Raw genomic sequence first — 25,829 nt, 5'->3', positions numbered from 1 at the left:
ATCTGCCAGTTAAGTCTTCGGTTATCTGCTGCTGACTTTTTTATTTTACTCTGAGTGTGTCCAGTACGTACTGTCAGCAGTCCAGCAGTCTAACAAACAAGGCTTTGGTAAATTCTTTTACCATGACCTCTGATCCCTGAGCCCCCTCAAAGCAAATTAACACCTTGGCTTTACATTTTCTGTCTGAAACACAGGGAGCAACTGTATCAGTTGGTCAGATTGAGCACATCTGTTGATATATGTAAGAGATAAACTGACTATTCTTGGCTTGTAACATCAAGATTCTTTTGACCCCAAGTGACAAAAAACAAATCAGAACAGGAAACAAAATAATATTTAGAAAAACAGAAAATCAGATTCTTCCATTAGACCTCTGTTGATGAGCAGGGATAGAATATATCTATTTTTGTTGTAATGAAACTCACAAGAGCTGCTGTGTTGCTCAGATTTCATGTAGGTGTATGTCCTTGTTACATTACCTTATAAATATTTCTTTATAAAACATCTATGCCATTAAGATGTAAAGAAGGTGAAAGACATCCAACACTCAAACCAGCTTTATTTTGCAAAACAATTCCCCAAACTTTGAACCTTGTGCCCCATTTAAATGCAGAAAATACATTTAAACACATGTAGTCCCTTTTGATTGTTCCATTGTACTTTACAGTCTTATTTTTTTTATTATATTTATTGTCAATAGATATTTTAATAACGCCAATGTTTTTACCATATTATCGAATTCAATAAACATTAAATATAAAACAACAGAATAGTAAAAGGTTTACATGAAATATATAATAAAATGTGCAATAACGAGCCCAGATCAATGCACCAAAGTGTTATCTGTGCGTCCGTAAGTCAGGTGTCTCTAACCAGGACACACAGATCTAAGTTTATGTGGGGAGTGGGGTCTAATTCACCAGAACACAAAGCTCAAGAAGACCAAGTTGTCAGTGCTGTCCTGTGGTTATGAGTGTACACAAAGCACTTCAGTGAGTCCACACCATAAGAGCATAGTCTACTTCAAAACACAAAGCATTCAAGCCATGTCCAGAGTCCAGAAAGAAGTTTGTTGCTGAACTTGTGAAGAACAGCGTTGATGCAGATGAGTGAATGAGTCTCTTCTTCTCAAGTGTTGCTCAGCTTTATTTGCTTAATATTTGAGTTCATGTGTGCTAGTTTCCAAAAGTCCATCAGTGATCAGTCAAAGTTCAGTCTGTGTGTCTGCTTTTGTGTGTTTCCACAGTCCTCAGCCCTCAGATCGGACTCTCTGCAGTGTTGACTGGAGGCTGTTTCTGGCGTTGCCACATGACTCCAGAGCCTTGTTGTTTCTGTGAAGGATAACACATACAGTTAGAGGAAGAAGTCTATACACACATTATTAAAATATATATGTATTCATTAAATTAAAATCTTTCAAAAGGGTAAATCCGGTAATTCTCAGATTGCAAACAAATCCCAGATCCTCAGATGTCCAGAAATACATCAGTGGGCCACACTGTTGCACATGTTCCTTTGTGACGATGCCCATGGGCACTGGAGTTTGAGTCATTGCCATATACTGTTCTGTTGCTGTAAATACGCAATAAAGCGCACAATATACTGTATATTTACTTAAAACCTATATACAGCTTTTAAAGGAAACTTCCTTTTAGAATAAAAAGGAAACCTTTATATTTGTTATCAGTTTTTAATGAAACTGGTCCGGCACTGAGAGTCGCAGACAGGCTAGTGAAGTCAAAAACTATTAAGAAATGGACTAATGCATTGTCGGTTTAAGTTTTTTTATGGGATTTGTTGACAATGTTCTGTTGTATTTCTGACAAAGCAAAGCTGCTCAAGGATCCGTTTGCTGCAGGGATGAAATCTTAAGGCTTATAACTTTAAGGATCAATCACCATGAATCCTTATTGTATGTCATAGAGCCAGGAAGTTAAATGTTAGCCCCATTAAAAGTGAAGGGTTAGCAAAACAACACAAATAATAAACCCATTCCAAAACAACAATGAGCAATCACCAGAGAGAGTCCACCACCAAGTGTAAAAACATTAATTACGTTCTTCATTCCCTGAAGATAGGATGGTAATCGTGGTATTTAGTACCTGGAAGCTGCCTGCTGATTGGCTCATTCTGTCACGCCCTTACCGGGACAGGAAGGCCTGCAGCACGGCCACGTTCTCTTTGGGGAAGTAGTCCTGTCTAACAACGTGCTCCAAGGCGTTGAGGTGGCCGGGAACCACGAGCACAGGCTTTACCTTGTCCTCGCTCTGGGCAGCCGAGAGGACAGGACGGAGGGATGGAGGGTGAGGACAGAAAAGAGAGGAGTGTTGAAAAACAATGGAAAGTGTAGTGCGAAGACAAAAGTGAGAAAAATCAGAGAAGAGAAATTTTAAAGGAAACAAAAAGGCATCTAAAGAGACTGTGAAGAACGACATATTTATGTGCCTTGGCAAACTTTGCTGAATAATCACTGATTAAACATACCTTCAGAAGTCCAAGCAGCACTAACAAAGATGATACAAAGTTGTAGCCTTGGAAAGACGGAGTGGCAAAGGCTTTCTTCAGAAGAGCATCTTTAAAGGAAAAAATGTATTACTATATATTACACATATTCTAAAACTGTCAACAAAAAAACATTTTAAATATATAGTGCCAAGCAACTTGACGATCATCTCTCATCACTTAGTGGTGCAGTCGTACTGTAGCAGATGTCGAGTCAAAAATAGATAAAAAGCAAAAGCTTTAACAGACCACAATGCAATTCAGCGACTAGAAATGTTTTCTTCTTGTTCAATTGGAGAGTGAAATTAATTCTGAAAATATTGAAGGTGACGAACCAAAGCTGTCAATGGACAAAGCTTCAGAGGTACCGGTAGGGCAAAACTTTTAACAGAGCTCTGCTAGCCATTTCCCTCTGTATACAGTCCTTGTGCAAAGCTAACCGGTTGCTTGTTTCAACTGCATATTTATCGTAGATACACTTATGTAACGCTTGGCATGAAAGTAAATAAGCATATCTTAAATGTCAAATTATTATTTCATAAATGTAAAAAGGAACTTGAGTATTTGTGTGGGGATCGACCTCATTCTGTGATCTCATTAGATGACTCCGGTTGGTAGTACATCAAAATAAATACATCAAAAAACACTGAAAGGCAGAAATGAATTTGTAATGCTACGAGGTTGCTCATCAGTCAAGCACTTCTCTCAGCAAAGGCATGTTCAACATGATATCAACTGTTGCAGACAAAGTGTCTCACCAATGCTCTCCAACACTGCATTCTTAACATCATTATTCTCCTCCTTGTACACAGACGCAATCTTGAGGAAGGCTTCAGCTGTTTTTGTAGCATCTGACACATCCACCTAGACACAGAGAGAGGCAGAAAAATGTACTGATGTCCACCCAGCTTCATGCACATTTCACCCAGCTTCATGCATCCTTTGTTCGTTTGCATCGAGTAAACATACAAGATACTTTGTAACAAGCTGAAATGTACATAAATGTGACATTTATTTTGCAGTTCTGTGGGTGAAAATTCAAACTGGGGTGTATGTACTCGTGTGTTTACCTGCTGCTCGATCAGCATCGCTCTCTTGGCCCCCAGTTTGAGCAGTTTGTCAGGGGACGGAAAGCTGAGGAAGGAGGAGACGTCTGGCGGCCGGGATGCTGATTCAGGGGTGGACAACTATGAGGGGAGGGGAGAGAAAAGAAAGTTAACTAAACCACAACAACAACAAATAAACACGTACACACACAGAATGAGTATTCCTTTTCCTTTACTAGATCTGTTTTGCCTCATTTCAGTGCAGAATTTATCTACAACTTGGAGGAACTCCTTCTACCAGATCCAGCCTTTCAGCTCTTTTTAAGAAATATCTAATGTTGTCAAACAAACCATGGTTTTACTAAAGACTTGTAAAAAGTGTAACTTGTGTTTGTCTGATTTGTAAGATTTATAAATTGTAATTGATTTCATGTATTTTGGTCTTTGGTCCTTTTATTGCAGCTGGAGCATCAAACTTTAATGTATGCACAGGTTATTAATGATTTACTTTTTGGGGTTATCTTTTGATTTGATGCCACACATCATCACCACACATTTATCTGACCTGGTTGCCATTGCTTTCCTCTTCCTCCTCTTCTTCCTCTTCCTCCTCTATTTCCTCCTCATCCACATCCTCGTCGTCTTCATCTTCTTCCTCATCATCATCGTCCTCGTCATCATCGCCTGGCTCGCCCTCGTCGTCACTGAGACAAAACAAAAAACACAGCACGTTAGTGAGGATTCTGGGATGAGAAGCATCTTTTTGAAGAACCAAAAGAACATTCGACAAAACCATGTGCACAGTCACTGTGGGGCGGTTTGCATCATTTTTTCCAGGCACTGATGTGAAACAAGTGATTGTATCTAACGGTAGAGCAGAAATAAAAAGCCAGACATGCTCTACTGGCCCCCCATGACCCACAAAAGCATACAGGTAATGAGAAAGGATGTATGGAGTTAAATATATAGACCACAGGTGCTTAAGTAGGACGTGATTACCTAAGTGATCCTAGAAGCTCGGCAATGCTCATGGCTTCCATGGCGTCTTTCAGAGCTTTGCAGCCATCCTCTCCTAGACAGTTACCTGAAAATCAAATCATTTTAAAATCAGCTTAGTCGGGGAAGATTAATCAAACAAAAAGAAAAAATCCAAATATCATCTCTACAAATGAAAGTCACCAACTCTTCTAGAACTATTAATAGAAAAAAACTTTCTAACAGATATTTTTACTTTTGAAAAGCTAGAGATGCTAAAATAACACACAAAATAGATGTGTGAAGAGCAGAGTTATCTCTTTGCAGTTTTTTACCATTTAGATCCAGTTTCTCCAGCTGGTCCCTGTTCTTTACTGCTTGTGCCACAGTCAGAGCTGCCTCCTCTGTAATCTCGCCAAATGACAGATTGAGTTCCTGTTAACAGAATATTTACTTAGTTAGGGAGAAAAATGTCAAACAATAGCTGGGGAAAAAAAGACAGAGGAATAAAGACCCTTTAGAATAAATTGAGGATAGATATGAAGTAGTGACAGCTCAGATCAGATCAGCTCAGATCAGATCGGGGGGTCAGTAGTGAACTACGCACTCACCTTTAGGATTGGTAGTCCCTCTGATACAGCTTCTGCAATAGCTATGGCTCCTGCTGGCCGCACCAGACAGTCTCCAAAGTTTATCACCTGGATGCTGCGGAGGTGTTTCAGGGCCTGAGAAGAAGGCACATATTATTGGCTACAGCCTTGAAGCCTAAAAAGAAAATTATTATGATGATGGACAAATTGGGGGATGGACAAATCGGTTTTTTGATAAGAAAGCTACATTGTGAATTCTTAGATAAAGGTGCAATTTATAACTGACCATCTTAAATACTGTATTGACCTCGGAATGCTTTAAACTACAGGCAATCACCTTTATAAGAATTATTACAACTAATTACTAACTGTATGTAGGAATTGACAGTATCTTTTAAACCTGAGGCCTGTGGTAGTATATCTTGGAGTAGAAACACACAGATGTATTTTAATATCATTACTACCTCATTCATACCGAATCTCTTGAACACATATTCCTGCTAAACTATGCTGAAATAGTTTTCCTGTCTGAATACTTACTTTGGAATAAATAAAGCGGACTGATGGTCTTTCCGTTTTTGTTACTTCATACATTTGGCCAATGCATGAGTAAATGAACAGTTATAAATATTGTTGTCTATTATAGACCTTTTAATGAATGCATTAGCTATGCATTTAGTTAAAGATAGCCGGGTCTTCATCACTACACATGGTTTGAGGCCATTCTAAATGGGTCCCCAGAGTACGAAGAAATTCAGGTGAAAAAATACTGATGAATCCTGGATTTGTGCTCGAAACGCTCATACAAGCGCAGATTTGTGTGCACTGTTTGTGAATGAAGCTCATTGCCTTGTCGTTCAAGGCTTGTGCACTATTGGACTTATCTATCTGACAAATTATAAAGTTGATGGGATATTTATTAGGGGATTCACTGTAAGAAGCGGGATTGTGAATTCATACAACAACATTGTAATGTACTAAATTAATTATTTATGCATTTCAGCAATCAGTTTGCCAAGGAGCATTTCCCTCTGAGCAACTGTCCACTCAATTGCCAACAGTCATGATATGACTGTCTTTGTACCTGAGCCATGGCGATGGCCCCCTTCTCAGTGAAGGTGTTGTCGTTGAGGTTGAGGATGCGGAGGCTTGCGTTGTGCTGCATGGCTTTAGCCAAAGCTGTCACACCAGGGTGATTGATGCCATTCTGAGGCATGTGAACTTCCTCCAGGCTGCCCATCAACTGTGAACACAAATTATTATCATAAGATTCAAATTACATAGCCAGAGTAAACTACATCAGTCTACATAACAGACTCTCACAGCTTTGAACAAGTATGTTCAAGTGGTCAAATAACTGACAATATGAGCTGCATTGATATAACCTGATCTGAGATCAATATTTGTATTCAATCATGCAAAGGGCTCCAGGAAGACAAGGTGTGTTAAAATCTCTCACATTGGTCTTATCATAATGTAGCGTGATGATGTGGCATTCTTCATCAGAGTAAACTTTGCAGTGTTTCACCAGAACAATCTGATGTAGTTCAAAGCTCAAGGGTATGTTACTCCTGTACCTGGAAGGCTTGAGCGAGGGCTGTGGCGCCGTCGTTCTCCAGGCGGTTCCTCCCCGCAACAAACACCTTCAGGCCGAGGGGGCACCCTCCGCACTGGATTTTTTATGGCACTGGGTCAAAGCAGCAGCCAAGATCTGAGGAGTCCATGAAGACAGATGTGAATTTTTACAGCCATTCCCACAGACTCTTTGTTCCAGCTGCTTTCAATAAATCAAAAACTTTGAAAGACCTCTCTCTCTCGCTCTAAAAACGTACTCAACTTTTTTACCCTCCACTGTTCATACAAAATTTACTCCAACTGCTATCAGGACTTCCACTTCAAATGACACTTGCAGCTACACTTTGGGTGACATTTCAGCTTTTTCAGTTCAACTAAATCGTCACCTCATCAGTTAAAGAACATTTTATGCATCATAATAATAGACTTTAGCAAAACAGTGGATTGCAGTGGACTCTAAAGGTGAACCTAATAACGTTACAACGGAGTGTCTATTACCGGAACCTAACAATGTAGGAATGGAAACATGCGTCATTTTAAAAGACGTTCCCATGACTTACCTTCCCCCCTCCGATGCCCATGCCACAGTTGTTGAGCCGTAACTCCTGCAATGTGTAGCATGCCTTGCTTTTGAGCAACTTCTCGATGCCCTTCACCCCATCTGGTCCAAACGCGTTGTCACTGAGGTCTAAAACGGTCAGCCTCGCACCGGCCAGCATCAGAGCGTCACCCAGTGCATTCTACAACACAAGGAGAGAAAGAGACAACATAAATGGCAGGGTCAGTGGGGCAGTGCACCAAAAACCAAAAACAACAAAGCTACAACTTTGTAATCATTTAGGAGTAGAACCAGGCATGGAAAGCGTGCAATATTTTAACACTTTCGGACTGGAAGCCTAAATTTGCAACAAGTTCAATAATGTTAAGGAGGAAGTTCATTAATTACCAAGGCAGCTGGGATCTCAGAGCGCAGGCGACCTGTGAACATGTCACTCCAATAACAGCGCTGAAGGAGAGAGAATGAAGAAACAGTGTCAGTGTCAGCTGAGATAATCATTAGAAAACTCACGCCATTATAAAGAAAACAAAAGCTCAATATGCGGTACAATATCATTTTCACTATTAGAGCCAAGACCAAAATAAGGATTAGTCGATCAAAAGAAAAAGTAATCTGCAAATATGTAAATAATTCATTAATTATCTCAGTAATTTTTGTTCAAGCAAAATTGTCAAACCATTTCATGTTTCAGGTTTTCAAAGATGAGTAATTGTTGCTTTACATGTCTTATGTGATAAGTAAGCGTAATAACTTGGAGTGTTGATAGGATAAAATAAAATCAATTTGTTGACATCCCCTTGAGTTTAATCGAATTATGATGGGAATCTTTGACAATGCGCTGATATCTTACAGACAAGTTCATGTTAATCAAGTAAAAATACCAAACATTTACTGGTTAGTATAAAAAACAGTGATGATTCTATTGAGGATGATCAATCAGGTCAACAAGAAACACTCCAAACCTTGAACTTGCTCTTTGTCTCCAGGGCCTTGGCGATGGCCTGTGCTGCCTCCACGCCTACAGTGTTTCCCTCCAACCTCAGAGCCTGTAAGTCATCGAAGTCCTGGATTTCCTTGACCATCTCCTCCACTGGAAAGAGGGAACAGAGAGAGGGGTTTAAAGTTGAGAAAGAGGGACGGTAGCGTTGAGACGTTATGATGAAAAATCATTCGAACCAAAACTTAAGTGTGGTAAAGCAATCATAGGCAGGATTTCTGGTACACATAGCATGCAGTGATGTCTGACACTCACCTGATTGGGCATCATCCAGCTTTCTTCCCTGGCCTTTATAGCTCAACTCTCCATCCTCTACTCTGGTCTTAGCCAGAGAGTCGGCCAACTCTGCAACACTATCTGTCGCCATCGGGACACCTGGGGAACAAACACGATTTACTTTTTATTCTGCTTCATGATAACTCTGATGTCCAGTGACAGAGTGGGTTTCCTCTGCATTCATTACCAATAAGAATGCAAACACAGACCACATATAGCAAGTCATTAAAACTCCAAACACACGGGACTATTGCACAGAAATGCATGGACATTTAGGCTTTAACTGCTTAGTTTTATTTCAGGGAAGCTAAGTCCACTTTTCTACTAATCTGCTACTGAAAGAGATGTTTTCACTGTGGGACAATCCACCCTAAAACAGTATTTACATTTGCAGTACGATATGCTGCAACTCAGATTTAATTCATAGATTTGAACATATCTCGTTATGCCATGAATAACATACAGACGGTGAAGATGTAATCATAAGGTAGGGGACACACCCTGGATCTCCTCCTGTACATCTAACTGAGTGTTTTTTGATAACATTAAAGCAGATCAAATCTTGCTGATGTCAGTCACTAGCCCCAATTCCTGTCTAAATAAACTCACAACACGAGTTTGAGTTGTAATATCCCTTCCACACACACACACACACACACACACACACACACACACACACACATACAGCCGCCGTGTTTTATACATGCTGATTTCACGAGCTGCATTCATAAAACGTGCATGTTGTTTTGGGGTAGATTTCCCCCGTTACGCAGCCGGCGGCTAGCTTTAGCCGAGTGCTGCTAACGGTATGCTAACTACACACACACACACACACACACACACACACACACACACACACACGCGTTGGTGCCGGGGGAGCTGGTATGTTGACAACCGTCGGTCAATAAGACACCACGTGTTTGTCAGATATGTATTAACTTAGTCCGGTTATGTGAAGGACCAGCGTGCCAGCTAGCTCGCACGGTAGCGTAGCGTGGGTCGCAGCGTGGCTGCTGGTCGGCCCTCTGAACCCGCTGACTACCCTCAGAGTTACCCAGACAGCATGTAGTCCGTTACTCAACACGTTAACCCGCAGTCTACTCCCTCTATGCACTGATATCCTGATATCCCGGTTACCGTTGAGTCCGGCGCTGTCTCACACTCCCGCTCGCTCTCTGCGTTCAAAACCGGACCAGGCACCAGGCGACCGCAGCGAGGGGACACAAGGGACTTGTAGTTCTATTAAAACTACAACGCCGCTGAATGCGTTCATGTTCGTGGGAAACAAATGTGAAAACGAAAACTTATTATTAATTTAATAACATATGGAAACCTTGTTTTTTGACCAATTAAATGTAAAAAAATAATACATTTAATTTATTTTTATTATGTATCCTTTTATCATAACTTTTGCTTTTATATTCTTACTGTGCAATAATAGTTAAAAATAGTTAAAATAGTTGTTGTTTTTTTCTCTGTCTGTAAATATAATATTTCAGTTATTGTTGTTTTTTCTACTGTTTTTTTTATTGCTTATTTATAATACTTGTTTTATTTTATTTTTATTTTTCATTTTTTATTTTTTATTTTTATCTTGTCTTCTTCTTCTATGTCTCTTGTGTGCACTTTACTCTCTGCTGTTGTAAGCCTGCAAATAATAAAGGATTATCTTATCTTATCTTATCTTCCTTAATGAAGCTGAATGAGGCCAATAAAGGACTACAATTTACCAGACAACACTTGGGTCTTTGGGTCATAGCGTCACATAAAGGAGAAGTGAAGCAATGAAGGAACACAGGTTGTGCAGGCATCGCAGGAGAGGACTGTGAGCAGGTTGTATCCACTGTTTACACAGGAAGAGCTGCCTGACAGAACGTGAGCAGGGCTGCTGCACGCTGCGTCCTTAAAGGGCCAGTGTGCAGGTCTGCAGCTGGCTCGGGATGAACGAGGGCTGCTGGGAATCGAAACTTAACTGCGGGCTGAAGTCAGTAACAGAGCCTCGAAGGGAGTCTTCCTCCTCGGCTCGCTGTTTACCAGCGTCTGCTCGACCTCCCAGCTGCAGAAAGTTGGACACTGAATGACTTTAAACATCTATTTGGTTCAATGAACTTCCCCTCGCTTCTCTAGGTAGGTGTGTCTGAGGATATGTGTTGGCTCAGGGTTTGCATGTTGGTTTGATTTAGTAAGTCCGGAATGAACGTAAAGCCGAACTCGGTAAGTGTCTTTGCACGAGGTGACAAAGGTGTTTGTTTCTTAACTTTCTGCTCTTGGAGGAACTGGGTTTACCCTTCATAGCACCACCACCACAACATCAGGCAGTCTTAGCTTCTAACTTCACTGGTTGTCTGTTTATCTTCTCCTCAGATACCAAGCATGGACCCTGCCAGACACAAACGCAAGGAGGAAATAAAGAACTCTCTGAAGTTTATACAGTGAGATGCTTTTTTGTTTGATTGAGTTCACCCTGGCAGAAAGTGAAACCTTCCATGGCCACGAATGACTCACATCCTTGATAACCAGTTGTCTCAGAACTTTTCTAAGCAAGTTTACATCTTGTGTTCTAGGTCTTCGCTGGCTTATCCGGATCCTGAGGGCTACCAGGTACCAGCTGTTATTACAAACACAAAGATGTTATGTCTGTCTCCACTGTCTCTTTACTCTTTCGCTCTGGGATCTATGCACATTATGAAATCACAGACTTCTATCTATGCTCTCTGTTTTGTTTTTCACTTAAATTCCTCTTTCTTTTCTCTCCTAATATCTTTTAGTTCATTCCTGGCTGCATCTTTCCTTCGTTGCTCTTCAGATTCTTTTAAACTCTAACTTAATACTCAAATTACTCACTCGGAAAGCGATACCTATTGTTGTAATCATTTCTCTTGTTCACAACTATTGTACAGATTGACATGAAATTTTGCACCAACATTTATTGTTTGCAGAGGATGCAGAGGATGAATCTTACTGTTGTTGAGATAGTTGATGTTCTCTTTTTTTTTTTTTTTTTATTTTTTTATATTTTATGGATCTGCACCAAACTGTTTATAGACATTTATGGTCTCCAGATGATGTATCCTAATGACTGTTGCGATCTGCTCACCTTTCGTGACCTGGCGTGTGACTAAACACTTGCTAATCCAGTGATATTTCTAACAGACAGTATGAACGGGACAAATGTTTAAAACAACCAATTTTGTGGGCGTCGGGGTATTTTTGAATATACTTTATTCATCTTTTACTCCTTCCTCATAGGACTTCCTGACCCGATTAGTTTGCAACCTTCTGTATGAGGGCAACGCCTCGTTCAGAGACGGGGAGTGGGAGCAGGCGGTGAGAGAGTTCAGTGAAGGCTTGAATGTCTCGCACTATGCTGCAGCAGAGGAGATCCAGATCCCAGAAGCCCTGCTGGAGAGCCTGTATGTGAACCGGGCAGCAGCCTACCACAGCATGGTAAGACACATCTGGTCCTGTGTGTTTCTGACACGCCGTGTCCGTTTTGCAAACAGATTGTTTCAGTGAGTATGAGTCTAGCTCAGAAAGACACTTGAAGCAAAGATGTAGACTGCTGTTTGTCAAAATACATGCAGCTGTGAGTAGGGCTTCTACGGCTTGTGACAAAGGCTTTTCCACACCCAAAACCTGATCGGTGCATGACTCAGTCACTGGTAGAGCCAGTTAAAAGTGGATCAACCTTTTAATAACTCTTAATCTGAAATATCCAGTTACATACCAGTGGTTAGTCCACTACAGTTTTTGCTACATTTCAAAGAATCAATAAAATATTTTTTACATAAATGATATGTAAGTTATTATAATGCCGCAGAGGGTTAATTGCATATTTCTCTTCAGGACCAGATTGAAATATCACAACTATTGTAAAGATCGCCATTAAAGTTTGTGCTTAATTTGATGGTCCCCAGAGGATAAGTCCCAATTACTTTGATGACCCCCTGGCTTTTGCTTAAACGTCATTCAGACGTTTGTGATTTGGATGCATTGCCTTGAAATTTGATTCAGACATTAATGTCCCCCTCAGGCATAATTTGTTATAACTCCAATATTTTGGTTAATGACCAGATACTTGCGAAACTTATGACATTCCCAACATCCTTCTAAAAATTAGAAAATCAGATGTTTGTGTTTATCCGTAGTATATTTAGCAGATAGTCCTGGCATCGATAGATAAATTCAGTTCAACACTGAAATTGGAAAAATCAAAACCTTTGACCTTTAGAAACAGTTAGAAACAGAATTTGGACTATTAACTCAGTATATAACTTTTATTTTTACAAAGCAGGCTTTTCTTTCCTCACAATCCGTCACACCTGAACTATAAGGTTTCTTCCAGAAAATCAAACCAATCTGACTGAGACTCTGTCTTTTAACCATGTCCTGTATCTTCATCTCTCGTGTCTCCCACAGGGGGAACATGAGCAAGGCGTGAAGGACTGCGACAGAGCTCTGAAAGTGTGTAAAGAAAGCCGCAGTGCGCTGTACAGGAAGGCACTTTGTTTGAAGGAGCTCGGGAAGTACAAGGAGGCCTACAACTGCACCACCGACTGTCTGCTCGTTACTCGTCTGGTAAAGGAAAGAGACAATTTGGACAGCTGATGCTTATAGGGATAAGAAACTGATTTACATAAATCAACAACAAATTTTGTACAGACATTCATGTTCCTTTCAGGATGAACCCTAATGGATTTGGTGATCCCTAACTTTATCAGGCTCACCAGCAGGTCCACAATTGCAGTATGTCCAATACTTTGGTGTATTTCTAAAAAATAATGACATTCTCATCAACCTCAGCTGTGCTCATTTTTTCTCTTTTGTGCTGGTTAGCAAATGTTACCATGCTAACATGCTAATCTAAGATGGTGAACATGGCAAACATTGTGCCATTTCACCCTGTAAACATCAGCATGTTAGCGTTGTCATTGTAAGCGTGTTAGCATGTTGACGTGAGCATTTAGCTCAAGTTCAGCCTCACAGAGTTGCTAGCATAGCTGTAGGCGCTAAGCCTTGTTTCCTAAACTTGTACATCTCAAGGCATCATAGCGGTTGGTGTTTGCTTGGAAGTGATGAAGACACTCATCTCCATCACATTATCTTCATGATTTCAATTTTTTTGCTTCAAAACTAAAAGGATAATTGTCACTTGTTGTGTTTAGGATTCGTCAGACACCGGAGAGAAACAGTTGAGTTAAAGTCAAAACGCTTTATTGCAAGCTTTGTGAGAGTATTACATTTCCGGCAATTATACGTGCACGGTCCTAATGATGGATGTCTAACAAAGTTAGAGTACCAAAGTAAAAAAGGCGCTTAACACACGGTGCGCAGTGGATTTCATAGGTTCTCCTTAGGGAGCCTATTGGTCAAATATTAAAGTAGCAGGCGGAGCTTGTTTTAGCTATAAGCGGCCTGGTTGGAGCTCTGGGCATATCCGCCCACACTGGCTCACGTCCCATTGGTTGCTGTCATCTTTCAGTGTGTGTGTATGTTGTCGAGTGCACATGTGCGAATCTGGTGTGGACGGGTTTTATTGGGCAATCTGTTCTATCTCCTTATCTTTATTACTTGCCTGTCTTCTACAGAGAGGGTATTTTCCTCGTAGAGTACGACTTTGCCTACTCCTTAAGCCAGGTGGTTGTTTCATCTTGTGTGTGTGTCAGGCCCTCCCTGGCCTGATGTGCATTTATATATGATTCATCATTTGTATTTGTGTGTGTCAGGCCCTTCCTGGCCTGGTGTGGCTGTTCAAAGTTGGTGTGTAGACGCAGGGATGCTCCCACGCCGTTTCTGACCTTTTGCAGCACCTTTCCACTCTTTCTGAGTGCCTGAGCTTACGTGTAATAAAGTAAAACGTGCTTGTTAAGACAGCTGTCATGGTTACTTTATGTTTGTTAATACAACTGTCATGGCTATCCTATATCACTAATAAGGTGAAGTGTGTTGTTTAACACTGCTGTAATAAGGTGAAGTGTGTTGTTTAACACTGCTGTAATAAGGTGAAGTGTGTTGGTTAATACTGCTGTCATGATTATTTTATATTACACACTTATCTTGTGGGTTGGATAGATGCTAAAATGTGTAACATTATAGCATTAGTTACATGAACAGTTAATGCAAGACACAAGACGAGAAAGGGTTTTTTGGAACAGTTCCAAGATGGTTCTAAGTGGGTTACACTACATGGTACCTACATGGTTGTGCAATGTATTAATGTATTCTTTGTCTGTTTAACTCTTAACAGGACAAACAGGTGAATGAGCTCGCACAGGAGCTGGCCATCCATCTGGGACTGAAAAATCGGAAACCATATGTCAGCGTAAAGGTTAGTAATAATATTAAGTTTTAGATTTTGTCCACTAAAGAATGTAAATAAATAATGGTAAAATATTTTCTCAGCCTTCAGCTCTATCATGGTCAGATAGGATGCAGTCTAGGGGTGGGCATGGATAAAATGTTGTATCACGGGAAGTCATTTCATATTGTGATAGCAGTGTATACATCGTGACTTGAATTTTTTTTGATTGTCCACTGAATTGAATACCTTAAAATCACATTAAAGCAACATAAAAAAAAAAATGTTTGTCCAGGTTTTTTATACATATAGTAGATACAATTATCTGATTATTGGTTGTCTCACTGCATATTACATCATATTGTCTGTTATTGTGTCTCTTGCAGGAAGGAGGAATTATCACGAGAGATGTCGCTAATGGAAACATGACTGCTGAAGCCATCAAGGCAAGTTCTGTATTATCTCTAGCTTTCACCAACAAACATTAGAAAAAAAAAAATATGATTCAAAATCACAATGTTTACTAACAAAAAGGTTTCGGTTTCTTAGCTGACATGATTCAGTGTCATTGATGCATGTTTTTCAGATTTTTCTTTTGCCGAGCCTTTATTCATATGCTCATATATTCATACGCTCATTATATTTGTTTTTATTTTAGTAAAAATGCTTTTTTATCCTTCTCACTTCCAGGTGTCTGGTGCTCTTGTAGGAAATGGTTTGAATCCTCTGCGTGGCCTCGTACCAGGTGTGAATTCCTGACTTTGACTTGTTAAAAATTGTGTTGCCTTAACAATACAGGCAACATGTATGTCCCTTCATATGTTTTCCTTGATAAAGTTTGTGAATTATGTGAAAGAAAATTACAACTAAAATATAAAAAGAACCCATACTGCTTCTCTTTAGTCAGTTTTCCCAGCATGCCTCAGTCCTCCATTCCCTCCCCAGTTCCCAGCTACCACCAACCTGCTGTCTCCTCAGTTCCTGACACGTTGAACACTTTGGAGGACTCGGAGCTGATGGGAGACGATTTGGACAGTCTGCTCGACTGCTTCCGTAATGAGACGGAGCCAACTGAGGTAAAAATCTGCGTTTGTGCTGTGTTTGTCCTTGCAGACCAGTAAACTAACTTGTGTCAAGGATAGTGGAATGAAGGTGTCCTTTGTTGTAAAGAATTTCGCTTTCGATCCCTTTTTTCCCATCACTTTCACTTTTTATCTGTTCTAAAATTAAGTCATTATTACATGGTGATGCAGTTGAAATATTTTCTCAAGTGGTAAGCTCCAAGATTATATATTTTGAGATACAAAAAAAGATGCAAAACAGCATTAACTTAAGAAGACAAAAAAAAAGCAAACATCATGACTTATGAAACGGATAATATGCATTTGCTTGCATTTTTATTTAAAAAAGGGACTGAAACAGTAGAGGTCAGACGTTAAAAAGGAAAACATAATCATACATTTTCCTTTAAAGCTGTATTAATTGCTTTTCCGGCCACTAGGGGGCAGCTGAGCAACCTGTCCTATCAATTTTGGCATTAGTAAAGTATTAGTAAATTATCACTTACTTACATATCCATCAGGCACAGAGCGACATTTATCCAATATAAGTCCAATATTCACTCTATTTTAAGCTCTATGTGGATCTCCGGCAACACCTGAGGGAAATATCTGGCTATTTAGCAGCTAGATGTTGCACTTTCTTCACCAGTTATTTGCTAACATTGTCTGTTGGTGCTGGTCAGGTATTTTTTAGCAGGTTTATCAGTCAGAGCTTTTCCACTAGAAACAATAGCTAGAAACAAATTTGATGATTGCAAAACAATAAGCTGAAAAAAAGATCTGCAGAGCTGAGGGAAACTGCAGAGTCGGGTAATAATCCTCTGTGAGGTCACCACTATGAGTGTCCCCTTAATCAATTGCTCCGTTGTTTATGTAATAATATTGTCATAAACGTGTTGCATTTCCCAGCAGTTGTCAGCCAACATCCATCAAAACCTTCAAAGGAATACTTATTACATTCTATTCCATTTCACATTTTTTTCATCCATCTTCACTCCAGTTTCTTTGTCCATGTTTTCCAGACCCCCACCCAGGCAGCACCCTCAATCCCACACAGGACTTCCACTTGCAAACGCACCGTCCCTGTAGTCCTGCCTGCCCCAACACCCCAGCTACCACCGGCCTTCTTCAGCTCGGCCATCAGCCAACTCAACTCCCTGGACTCCTTTTCAGTCAGTGGGTACAGCACCACAAGTGGAACACTGGATGCCCTAGACTACCTCTTGACCTCTGGCAGTGGAGGTGACGCAGGTGCCACAAATTTAGCTCTGACCTCCGAGGCACTGGATGTTCTGGATGGCCTCGATTCCCTGGACGACTTCTTGGATACGATTCCAAGTGCTGCTCGAATTGAGTCCAAAACAGAACTTGATGCCGGGGAAACGTCCCTTGATGATTTGCTGGATGAACTTGATCCTCTGAAGACCGTCTCTGATGCAGGCCGTCAGAATGGGGAAGTCCCTAAAACTGGCGTGAAAGCTGTGAACGTGCTGGACTCCCTTGATGCCCTGGACTCGTTTCCCTCAGTGGAAGGTGTTGTGGCAGCCTTGCCACCAATCTCCAAGGGGGGAACAGGTCTGGATACACTCTCTGATTTCAGCTCAACTGGTGATTATGATTTCTTGGTGACTTATTATATTATTGGCAAAGTTGGAGGCCTGTTATATAACGGTCATACCAGCATGTAGCAGATCAATAGAAGTTTGATGCTGCTTTTTCGCTCAAATTGTTTCATTTGAAGGACTTACAAAGAGAAAGCCCCCAGTTTAAAATGAAAAGTATCTGATTATTTGCTCCAAAAAAATCTGAAAGAATTAACTTCATCATTTATGCCCAGTTACACTAGAAATGTAGGAAACGGGTACAATGGGATATGAGAATAAACAAAATTTAAAGTGTTTTTTTCTGTAACTTAAGTGTTCCCCCTTTTACAAACGTTTTGTGTCTGTACATGTTGTAGACCATTTACTACAAAGTGTGTACACATAATTCATCATTTATTTATTTCATTGCTCCTCAGGTATCACATGCTCTCAAACTGCTGCAGCTCCAGTAATGCGTTCTCCAAAGAAAAACTACAAAGTAAGGCTTGATTATATGGATTGTGTTACCTGCTCTGTGGTTGTCTGTTTTGTTAGCATTGACTGAAATCTTATTCTTACCATTGCAACACAGGAGAAGAATAACCCTGCTCTGGTTTCAGCCTCTAACCCGCTGTCCTCCACTCATGAGTTCCTTCAGGCCTGCTCTGCCTGTTTCCCTCGGACAGGTGCGTTAGTGGTTCAGCTCTGTCTCAAACTAACTGTAGTGTAGCAAGAAACCACAATGATCACAATGATACTTTTAACGTTGTAGAAGCCCTGGCAGAAATGCAAAAAAACTATTAAGAATACAGAATTTTGTTATGAAGTGGAAGTACCAAAAATGCATGGTGCTTCCTACTACTTAAAAATAACCCTCCACCGTTTTGTTTTCAGGTCAAGGCATATATACATTTGTTCACAAGCCAGACCTGGTCCACAGCTGTAAGCAAGACATTCTGTTATGCAGATTCAAGTCAGGTTATCCATCCGAGTGGACCAGAGTACGACAGATTCCTAACTGGAGTACCTTCAGCGGGCCGTTTGTACTTTGCAGGGGTAAGTAACTCAATATCAAATGGATGAAGATGTCTCCCGGGGAATTGTCTGTTGGACTTCATTGTTATTTTTTAGCTAAAACTTATTTGTGTAATGCATGTTACATGAATACGGAGTGTATGTCTCCGTGCAGTTGAAAATAACCTAAGTACAGTATGTTTGCATGAAACACTTTAATCTGGCGTCAAATACATAAAAAAAAAAAACGTAAGTATTTTTGTCTAAATTGACTTATGTTCAAATGGAACTACGCTGTTCCTTAAAAGACAGCCAGAGACAAAAATCAGGGTTCCCAAGTGTCCTTGAAAACACATTCTTGTTTTGAAATGATTGTTTAGAGAGTCGGAAAATAGTGAATGGGAAGCCAGGGTTAAATCAATGAGTGGCAGCCCAAAACACCAGCTACAGTGGATATAAAAAGTCTACACACCCCTGTTAAAATGCCAGGTTTTTGTGATGTAAAAAAATGAGACAAAGATAAATCATGTCAGAACTTTTTCCACCTTTTTAATGTGACCTATAACGTGAACAAAACAATTGAAAAACAAACAAAAAAAATAAAAAACTTACAATAACCTGGTTGCATAAATATGCACACCCTTAAACTAATACTTTGTTGAAGCACCTTTTGATTTTAATACAGCTCTCAGTCTTTTTGGGCAGGAGTCTATTAGCATGGCACATCTTGACTTGGCAATATTTGCCTACTCTTCTTTGCAAAAGCGCTCCAAATCTGTCAGATTGCGAGGGCATCTCCTGTTCACAGCCCTCTTCAGATCACCCCACAGATGTTCAGTTGGGTTCAGGTCTGGGCTCTGGCTGGGCCATTCCAGAACTTTAATCTTCTTCTGGTGAAGCCATGCTTTTGTTGATTTGGATGTATGCTTTGGGTCGTGCTGAAAGGTGAAATTCCTCTTCATCTTCAGCTTTCTAATGGAAGCCTAAAGGTTTTGTGCCAAAATTGACTGGTATTTGGAACCGTTCATAATTCCCTCCACCTTGACTAATGCCCCGGTTCCAGCTGAAGAAAAACAGCATGATGCTGCCACCACCATGCTTCACTGTGGGTATGGTGTTCTTTGGGTGATCTGCAGTGTTGTTTTTCCAGTGAATTCCAAACATACCTTTTGGAATTATGGCCAAAAAGTTCAACCTTGGTTTTATCAGACCATAACACATTTTCCCACATGCTTTTGGGAGACTTCATGTATGTTTTTGCAAAATTTAGCCAGGCTTGGATGTTTTTCTTCGTAAGAAAAGGCTTCCGTCTTGCCACCCTACCCCATAGCCCAAACACATGAAGAATACGGGAGATTGTTGTCACATGTAGTACACAGCCAGTACTTGCCAGAAATTCCTGCAGCTCCTTTAATGTTGCTGTAGGCCTCTTGGAAGCCTCCCTGACCAGTTTTCTTCTCGTCTTTTCATCAATTTTGGAGGGACGTCCAGTTCTTGGTAATGTCACTGTTGTACCATATTTTCTCCACTTGATGATGACTGTCTTCACTGTGTTCCACGGTATATCTAATTCTATTGTACCCTTCTCCTGACTGATACCTTTCAACAATGAGGTACCTCTGATGCTTTGGAAGCTCTCTGCGGACCATGGCTTTTGCTGTAAGATGCAACTAAGAAAAGATCAGGAAAATCCTACTAGAACAGCTGAACTTTATTTGGAATTAATCAGAGTCACTTTAAATGATGGCAGGTGTACTGACTACTATTTAACATGAGTTGCACAATGTGATTGGTTAATTCTGAACACAGCCACATCCCCAGTTATAAGAGGGTGTGCACACTTATGCAACCACATTATTATTATTTATTTTTTTTCCTAAAAGATTTCAGTTTGTTTTTCAATTGAATTGTTCACGTTATAGGTCACATTAATGGTGGAATAAGTTCTGACATGATTTATCTTGGTCTCATTTTAACGGGGGTGTGTAGACTTTTTATATCCACTGTAAATACTGGCTAACGGTTCTTATTCACTTAACTAGCGTATCTCTTCAAATTCGTTGCTGCGTTATTTTTTTCAGGTAAAATGGATCATAACATGACATGAAATGTTTATCTTCTGTAGCGGTGGGAAACCTGAAAATGTCTATGGATGTTTCATTGAGTTTGACAAGATAATTCCTTTTACAGACCTTTGGAATGCAAAGAGAGGAGGTCACATCTCAGGATGTCAGACTTGAGGTTGAGGTCGCACGTCCCGTTGTATTTTATGGCAAGGGTTAGACTGTTTGTCTATTCTCGAGAGGGAACTCATAGTTAATCATTTGTTGACGGGCTGCAAAAGGGAGAACTTCCAAATAGCTCTTTGTGCTCTGCACATCGGGCTGGGTGTCAATATAGTAGGATTAACAATATCTGAAATTCATTACTAATGCCAAACAGATACTTTTGTGAATACCTTAGTTGAGCAGATTTTAGCCGTTCTATCCGCATTGCAGTATAGACACTAAAATCCATCTGACACACAATTCTCTCTCTAACGGTCGGTCAATCACCCCAATACTTTGGTCCAGTCTGAAATATCTCAACAGCTACAGATAAACATGGTGCCCAGAGGTTGGATACTAATGACTTTGGAGAACCTCTAACTTTTCATTTAATGCCACCAGCAGGTCAAAGTTTTTATTTATTCTGTGAAATTTATTAACTTTGTCTCCTACAAAACTAATGATGTTCCCCTCAGCTTTACTTTGTTTTTGACCATATTAACAAATGTTAGCATGCTAGAATGCTAAACTAAGATGGTGAACATGTTAAACATTATACCTGCTAAACATCAGCATGTTAGCATTGTCATTGTGTATTATATTATCATGCTGATTTTAGCATTTAGCTCACAGCAGCATAGAGCTGTATGTGTTTGACTGAGCAGACCACATCATGACATGTTGGGGGTAGTAGCAGTTCAGGGCCCATCCTGTCGTAAATTGAACTATAAATTGCCACTCCCTTTTACCATTAGTTCTCTCTTTTAGTCTTTGCAGAGCTGTTTCCTGACTCTGATATCAGGGGTCAGATCACAATGTCAAATTGTTGTCACCTACACTGTTTTCTTCCTTTAACCAGGTGACCATCTCTTTGAGATTCATCATACTTTGCAGTTGTGTCAGGGAAGGCAGTTTGGATTCATAGGATAAGACTTGGTAGTTTTGGGGAAGGCACCCTATGTGAACAAGGCAACCGTCCTCTCCAACTTGATTGGTCAGAAACGGACCAGACATGGAACTGTTGATGAGGCATGAATTCGGTGGAACGGTTGAAGGGGGAACTTCTTAAAAAGGGTTTATGTCACACATGACCGTAGATGTGACAGAATGACCTTCCTACTTTCTTTCATGTCAGAGCTGCTGAAGTCCGGTGATTTGGGCCTCTGCAAGTACGGGGAGCAATGCACGTTTGCCTACAACCAGCTGGAGATAGACGTTTGGACGGAGGAGCGGAAAGGGACGCTGGACAGAAACCTGCTGTTTGACACATCAGGTTTAAAACTGGACCCCGTCAACAGCATCATCCGCCTTCTGCAGGAAAACAAGGGCATCTTCATATTCCTCTGTCAGGTCGCTGCTCTTATACACTTTTCTAATAATAACAACAATAATAATAATTATTATACAAACATGGTTTCATATCTTGAGTCATGTTTGTTTTACTTAATTACATATACCTATTATTACCAATTTATACCATTTTTTTTCTGTCTTTAACTCTTGTAACTGAGCACAAAATACAGTCCCAGTTGTATTGTGTATTAAAAACACTATGTATTATCACTATCTATGTTTTTAACCTTCATATGCCTATGTGTGTTGAACATTCACACAGTTTTTTATTGTACCATAGTACATGTATTCATTAATATTCATTTATGTTGCGTCAAGACAGTCTTCTCATAATATCCAAATGTACTGTCTTCTTTTGTTCCATCCTTTCCTGTATTTCTTGTCTCTAGGAATGCTATGACGGTAAACCTAGAATCATCAGTAAGCGCAGTAGAGACGATCACACCATCTGCTCTAACCTGAAAGCTCGCCACACGTTCGATGCCAATAAGTGAGCATGTTTACAACAAATGTGCCACTAAGAGTCCTCATCCTCGTTCCCTCGCTCATTTCACTCATATGCCAACTCTTTACTTCTTGTGTCTTTCTCTCCATCTTAAACACAATTGGATTTCTCCGTCTTTGCATGTCAGGTGCTTGGCGTTTGTGGTGCGGACCCACAGCGTGAACTACAAAAAGGTCCGACCGCTGAGCGTCCTGTGCCACTTGGATTTGTGCCGTCAAGCCATCCGGTACGGCTGCCTGAAAGAGGACAGCTGTCATTATGCCCACTCCGTCATAGAGCTCAAAACCTGGAGGGTGCAGAGCGACACAGGTGCAGTCTATCAGACACATATACATATATCTATATATAAAAATAACAAAATCAAGAGAATTAAAATTGTATTTGTCCACTTGAATAGGTATATTCAAACACTGATGAACGCTAGTAATAGTATGTGCTGTTTCTCATAACATTTGCATATGCTTGTGTTATTTTCAGGTATCAGCCCTGATGAGATTGTGAAAGTATCCACAAAATATATTGAAAAGCAGGAGCAAAACTCAAGCAAACAAGGAAATAGAGTAAGAAACCAATTTGATCATTTCGTAGTTAATTTTAGCTGATGAAACTTGAAAAATGAAGAGGAAATGTTGTATCTGTATTGTGATATCATTTTAAGCAGCTGTCTTCCGGAGGTGATGGGAGCAAACCAAGAGGAGGAGGAGTTGGGAAGAGCCCGAACATGAGGATGAAGTTTGCCTGTGCTCAGTGCATGCGGGACGGACTTATCAGTGAACCAGACAAAGCCCTGAAGCACTGCAATGCAAAAGCCAAGCACACGTGAGTAAAAATAATGAGCTCACTTCCTATGCAAGTTTGGAAAAGTGTATTCAATTATTTATCTATTGTATAAATACACCTGAGATTTTATCAGAAATCTTATATATAAATCAGCCAGATATTTTTAAGCCTGCTTGAAAAAAAGATGAAAGGTTGGATGTTGTCAATGTATACACCTGGTAAATCACAGACATTCACAATGATCCATCAGCTTTCCAGCTCCATATCTGTCAATGTCAGCGTCTGTCCTCTTCTTGTGTTGTCACCTTCAGGTGGACTAAAGAGAGATGGGTACTGCTGGTCAAGTCCATGGAGAAAAGTAAATGGGTTCAGGTCCGACCGCTGCCACATGCCAAGAACTTCCCTGTGCAGTATGATGTAGGTGTGCCTCCTCTAGGCTTATGCACTTTAATACAACAAGTTTCAACCAAGGGTAATGATCCATCAAAGACATTCCCACATTGATTAGAAGGGGTATTCCCCAATCTTTCTTGCATTTCCTGTCTTCTGTGTTTATCATATTTTGTATAGCTGGTGCTTTTTAGAAATGAAGTGTGTAAGTTTGCCTGTTTTTGTGGTGTCTGTTGAAAGTTTGTATTGCAATTTAACTTAAGTTCTCTCCTGGCAGATATGCAACCAGATTTTGAAGAAAAGGAAGTGTAACTACTCAGGGAACTGCACCTTTGCTCACAGCCAAGAGGAGAGGGAGATGTGGATGTATATGAAGAATAATGACTGTGAGTTATTAAACTAGTGCTTTCAACAGAGTATGCAACTGATTTAGCATTGCACGAATAGAACATTGTCGGATTCACAGTACAGAAAAAATCTAATATGATGCTGAATCAAAGATATCGTCTTTTTTTATTACACGTGTTCCTCCTCCTTGTCCAAACAGGAACATACATTACCCACAATGCAACTAAATCACTGAGATCTCAGTCAGAGCTGTGTTATGCTAGTAGCCGTTAATTAAAGCTTGAGCTGCTAGCAGAGAGCAGAGGGCTACAGATACAGCCTCGAAATGTTGCTAAAATGGCCAGAAATCTAGATGGAAATCTTTAACTTTATATGACAGATTTGTATTTGTGTATGTAGTGCGGGAAATGCAGCAGATATATGACATGTGGCTGTCATTAACCACCCACAACCGGCAAGCAGATGGAGCCATGCTCACCCAGCCGGTCCCAGAAGAAAAATGTATCGTCATGCCCACTGACTATGCTGAACCAATGGTGGGTACAGTTTGTTTACCAGTGCAGTAAAGTCAAAGACCAGAAACACCTGCACCAAAAAGCAAAAAACATTCACATTGTGTTTCCTGCCAATGCATAAGAAGAAGATGATGATGACTCTTTTTTATTTTTTTTAAGAATGGTTTCCACTGTCGTCTGTGTGGTAAGCACAGTAACGGTGAGCGGCAGTGGCAGCAGCACATCTCCACTGAGAAACACAAGGACCGGGTGTTCAGCTGTGAGGGAGAGGACGAGGCTCTGACGTGGAACTACCGTTTCCCTGGACCATGCATTGAACTCTGCCCCAAGTAAGACCATATCAACTTATAAAGGATATGTCATGTGTTTACAGCTTGGTTTTTTAAAAGATGCTAATGTGTGACAGGTTTGATGGCGGCTGTCCTGACGGTGTGAGCTGCGACTACGCCCACAGCTTAGAGGAGCTGCAGGAGTGGACTGAGAGACGAGATTTCCTGAGACAGAAGCTGAAAAAAGCCAGGGAGGACATGCTCATCATGCCTGACGAGTTTGACTTTGGGAAGTTCAACTTTCTACTTCAGGGCTGAGAATATATATATTTTTCAACATTCTAAGCCATTAACTGCCAAACTAGCCTTTCAGTTTATGAAGAGTTTTCAAATCATGACCAAAATAAAAAAGGTGATGTGATCAGCTGTTTATACAATTTGCCTGCCAAAAGAGGGCTTGACATAATTCATGAAACACATGTATTTGCATTCTCAAACATGCCAAATACTCCTTACTCTAAATATTTAAATTTCCTCTTACTGTTCGGAAAATCAGAGCCACTTTTTGCTGTTAAGCTTAAACATCAGTAGAAAAAGTACTCGTCATTGTGAAGGTAAGGCTCACGTTGATGCCACTTTTAAAAACACAGCAGATACAAAGACACACTGCTCATCACAATATTCATCAAAGATTCATGTTTAATCATACATGCAGCCGTTTAGATTTAGAATTGTTTTGTTCTTTTCCCTTCTGTTTGTGTTCTGTTTTAACAGGTATAATACGAGTATTATTGACATAGCTTTCATTCTACAATTCACTCTGAGAGAGGATGTTCAAGGCCTTGACTGGGCATTAAAATACTCCCAAAAAAAATATTTTTCTTAATAAAAAGTCTTAATAAAAATTGTCAAGTTCACTTCTGACT

At 40.3% G+C, this 25,829-nt stretch overlaps 2 protein-coding genes across 5 annotated transcripts; one reads left to right on the top strand and one right to left on the bottom strand.

Annotated features, from left to right (window-relative positions):
* Nucleotides 1–552: 552 nt before the first annotated feature.
* On the bottom strand, nucleotides 553–9,745 carry rangap1a (RAN GTPase activating protein 1a). The gene is given in 17 exon segments (XM_054607539.1): nucleotides 553–1,331; nucleotides 2,146–2,267; nucleotides 2,485–2,573; nucleotides 3,261–3,366; nucleotides 3,573–3,689; nucleotides 4,114–4,252; nucleotides 4,548–4,632; nucleotides 4,859–4,958; nucleotides 5,135–5,248; nucleotides 6,198–6,356; nucleotides 6,691–6,773; nucleotides 6,776–6,824; nucleotides 7,249–7,428; nucleotides 7,635–7,694; nucleotides 8,210–8,337; nucleotides 8,500–8,619; nucleotides 9,658–9,745. Coding segments are annotated over 16 exon segments (1,725 nt in total). The 5' UTR covers nucleotides 8,612–8,619; nucleotides 9,658–9,745; the 3' UTR covers nucleotides 553–1,249.
* A 674-nt stretch (nucleotides 9,746–10,419) lies between these two features.
* Nucleotides 10,420–25,793, top strand: zc3h7ba (zinc finger CCCH-type containing 7Ba). Of its 4 annotated transcripts, none has more exons than XM_054606735.1 (23): nucleotides 10,420–10,647; nucleotides 10,885–10,952; nucleotides 11,085–11,121; nucleotides 11,770–11,967; nucleotides 12,940–13,098; nucleotides 14,768–14,848; nucleotides 15,205–15,264; nucleotides 15,509–15,563; nucleotides 15,722–15,894; nucleotides 16,902–17,487; nucleotides 17,900–17,961; nucleotides 18,055–18,148; nucleotides 18,357–18,518; nucleotides 21,879–22,093; nucleotides 22,486–22,586; nucleotides 22,729–22,910; nucleotides 23,079–23,161; nucleotides 23,260–23,420; nucleotides 23,693–23,798; nucleotides 24,049–24,157; nucleotides 24,519–24,655; nucleotides 24,794–24,963; nucleotides 25,041–25,793. In XM_054606735.1, exons 2-23 carry the CDS (start codon nucleotides 10,894–10,896, stop codon nucleotides 25,219–25,221), a joined length of 3,171 nt encoding a protein of 1,056 aa, XP_054462710.1. In that variant the 5' UTR covers nucleotides 10,420–10,647; nucleotides 10,885–10,893; the 3' UTR covers nucleotides 25,222–25,793. The 4 variants fall into 4 exon arrangements, with proteins under 4 accessions (XP_054462710.1, XP_054462712.1, XP_054462713.1 ...); XM_054606737.1 differs by having other exon boundaries at nucleotides 10,421–10,647; nucleotides 16,902–17,454; XM_054606738.1 differs by having other exon boundaries at nucleotides 10,424–10,647; nucleotides 15,764–15,894; nucleotides 25,041–25,792.
* Nucleotides 25,794–25,829: the final 36 nt, after the last annotated feature.

The sequence above is a fragment of the Anoplopoma fimbria genome, chromosome 11 (assembly GCF_027596085.1).
Source record: "Anoplopoma fimbria isolate UVic2021 breed Golden Eagle Sablefish chromosome 11, Afim_UVic_2022, whole genome shotgun sequence".
Classification (NCBI taxonomy): domain Eukaryota; kingdom Metazoa; phylum Chordata; class Actinopteri; order Perciformes; family Anoplopomatidae; genus Anoplopoma; species Anoplopoma fimbria.
Note: the sequence above shows the minus strand (reverse complement) of the source record. Positions and strands in the feature narration are given on the sequence as shown.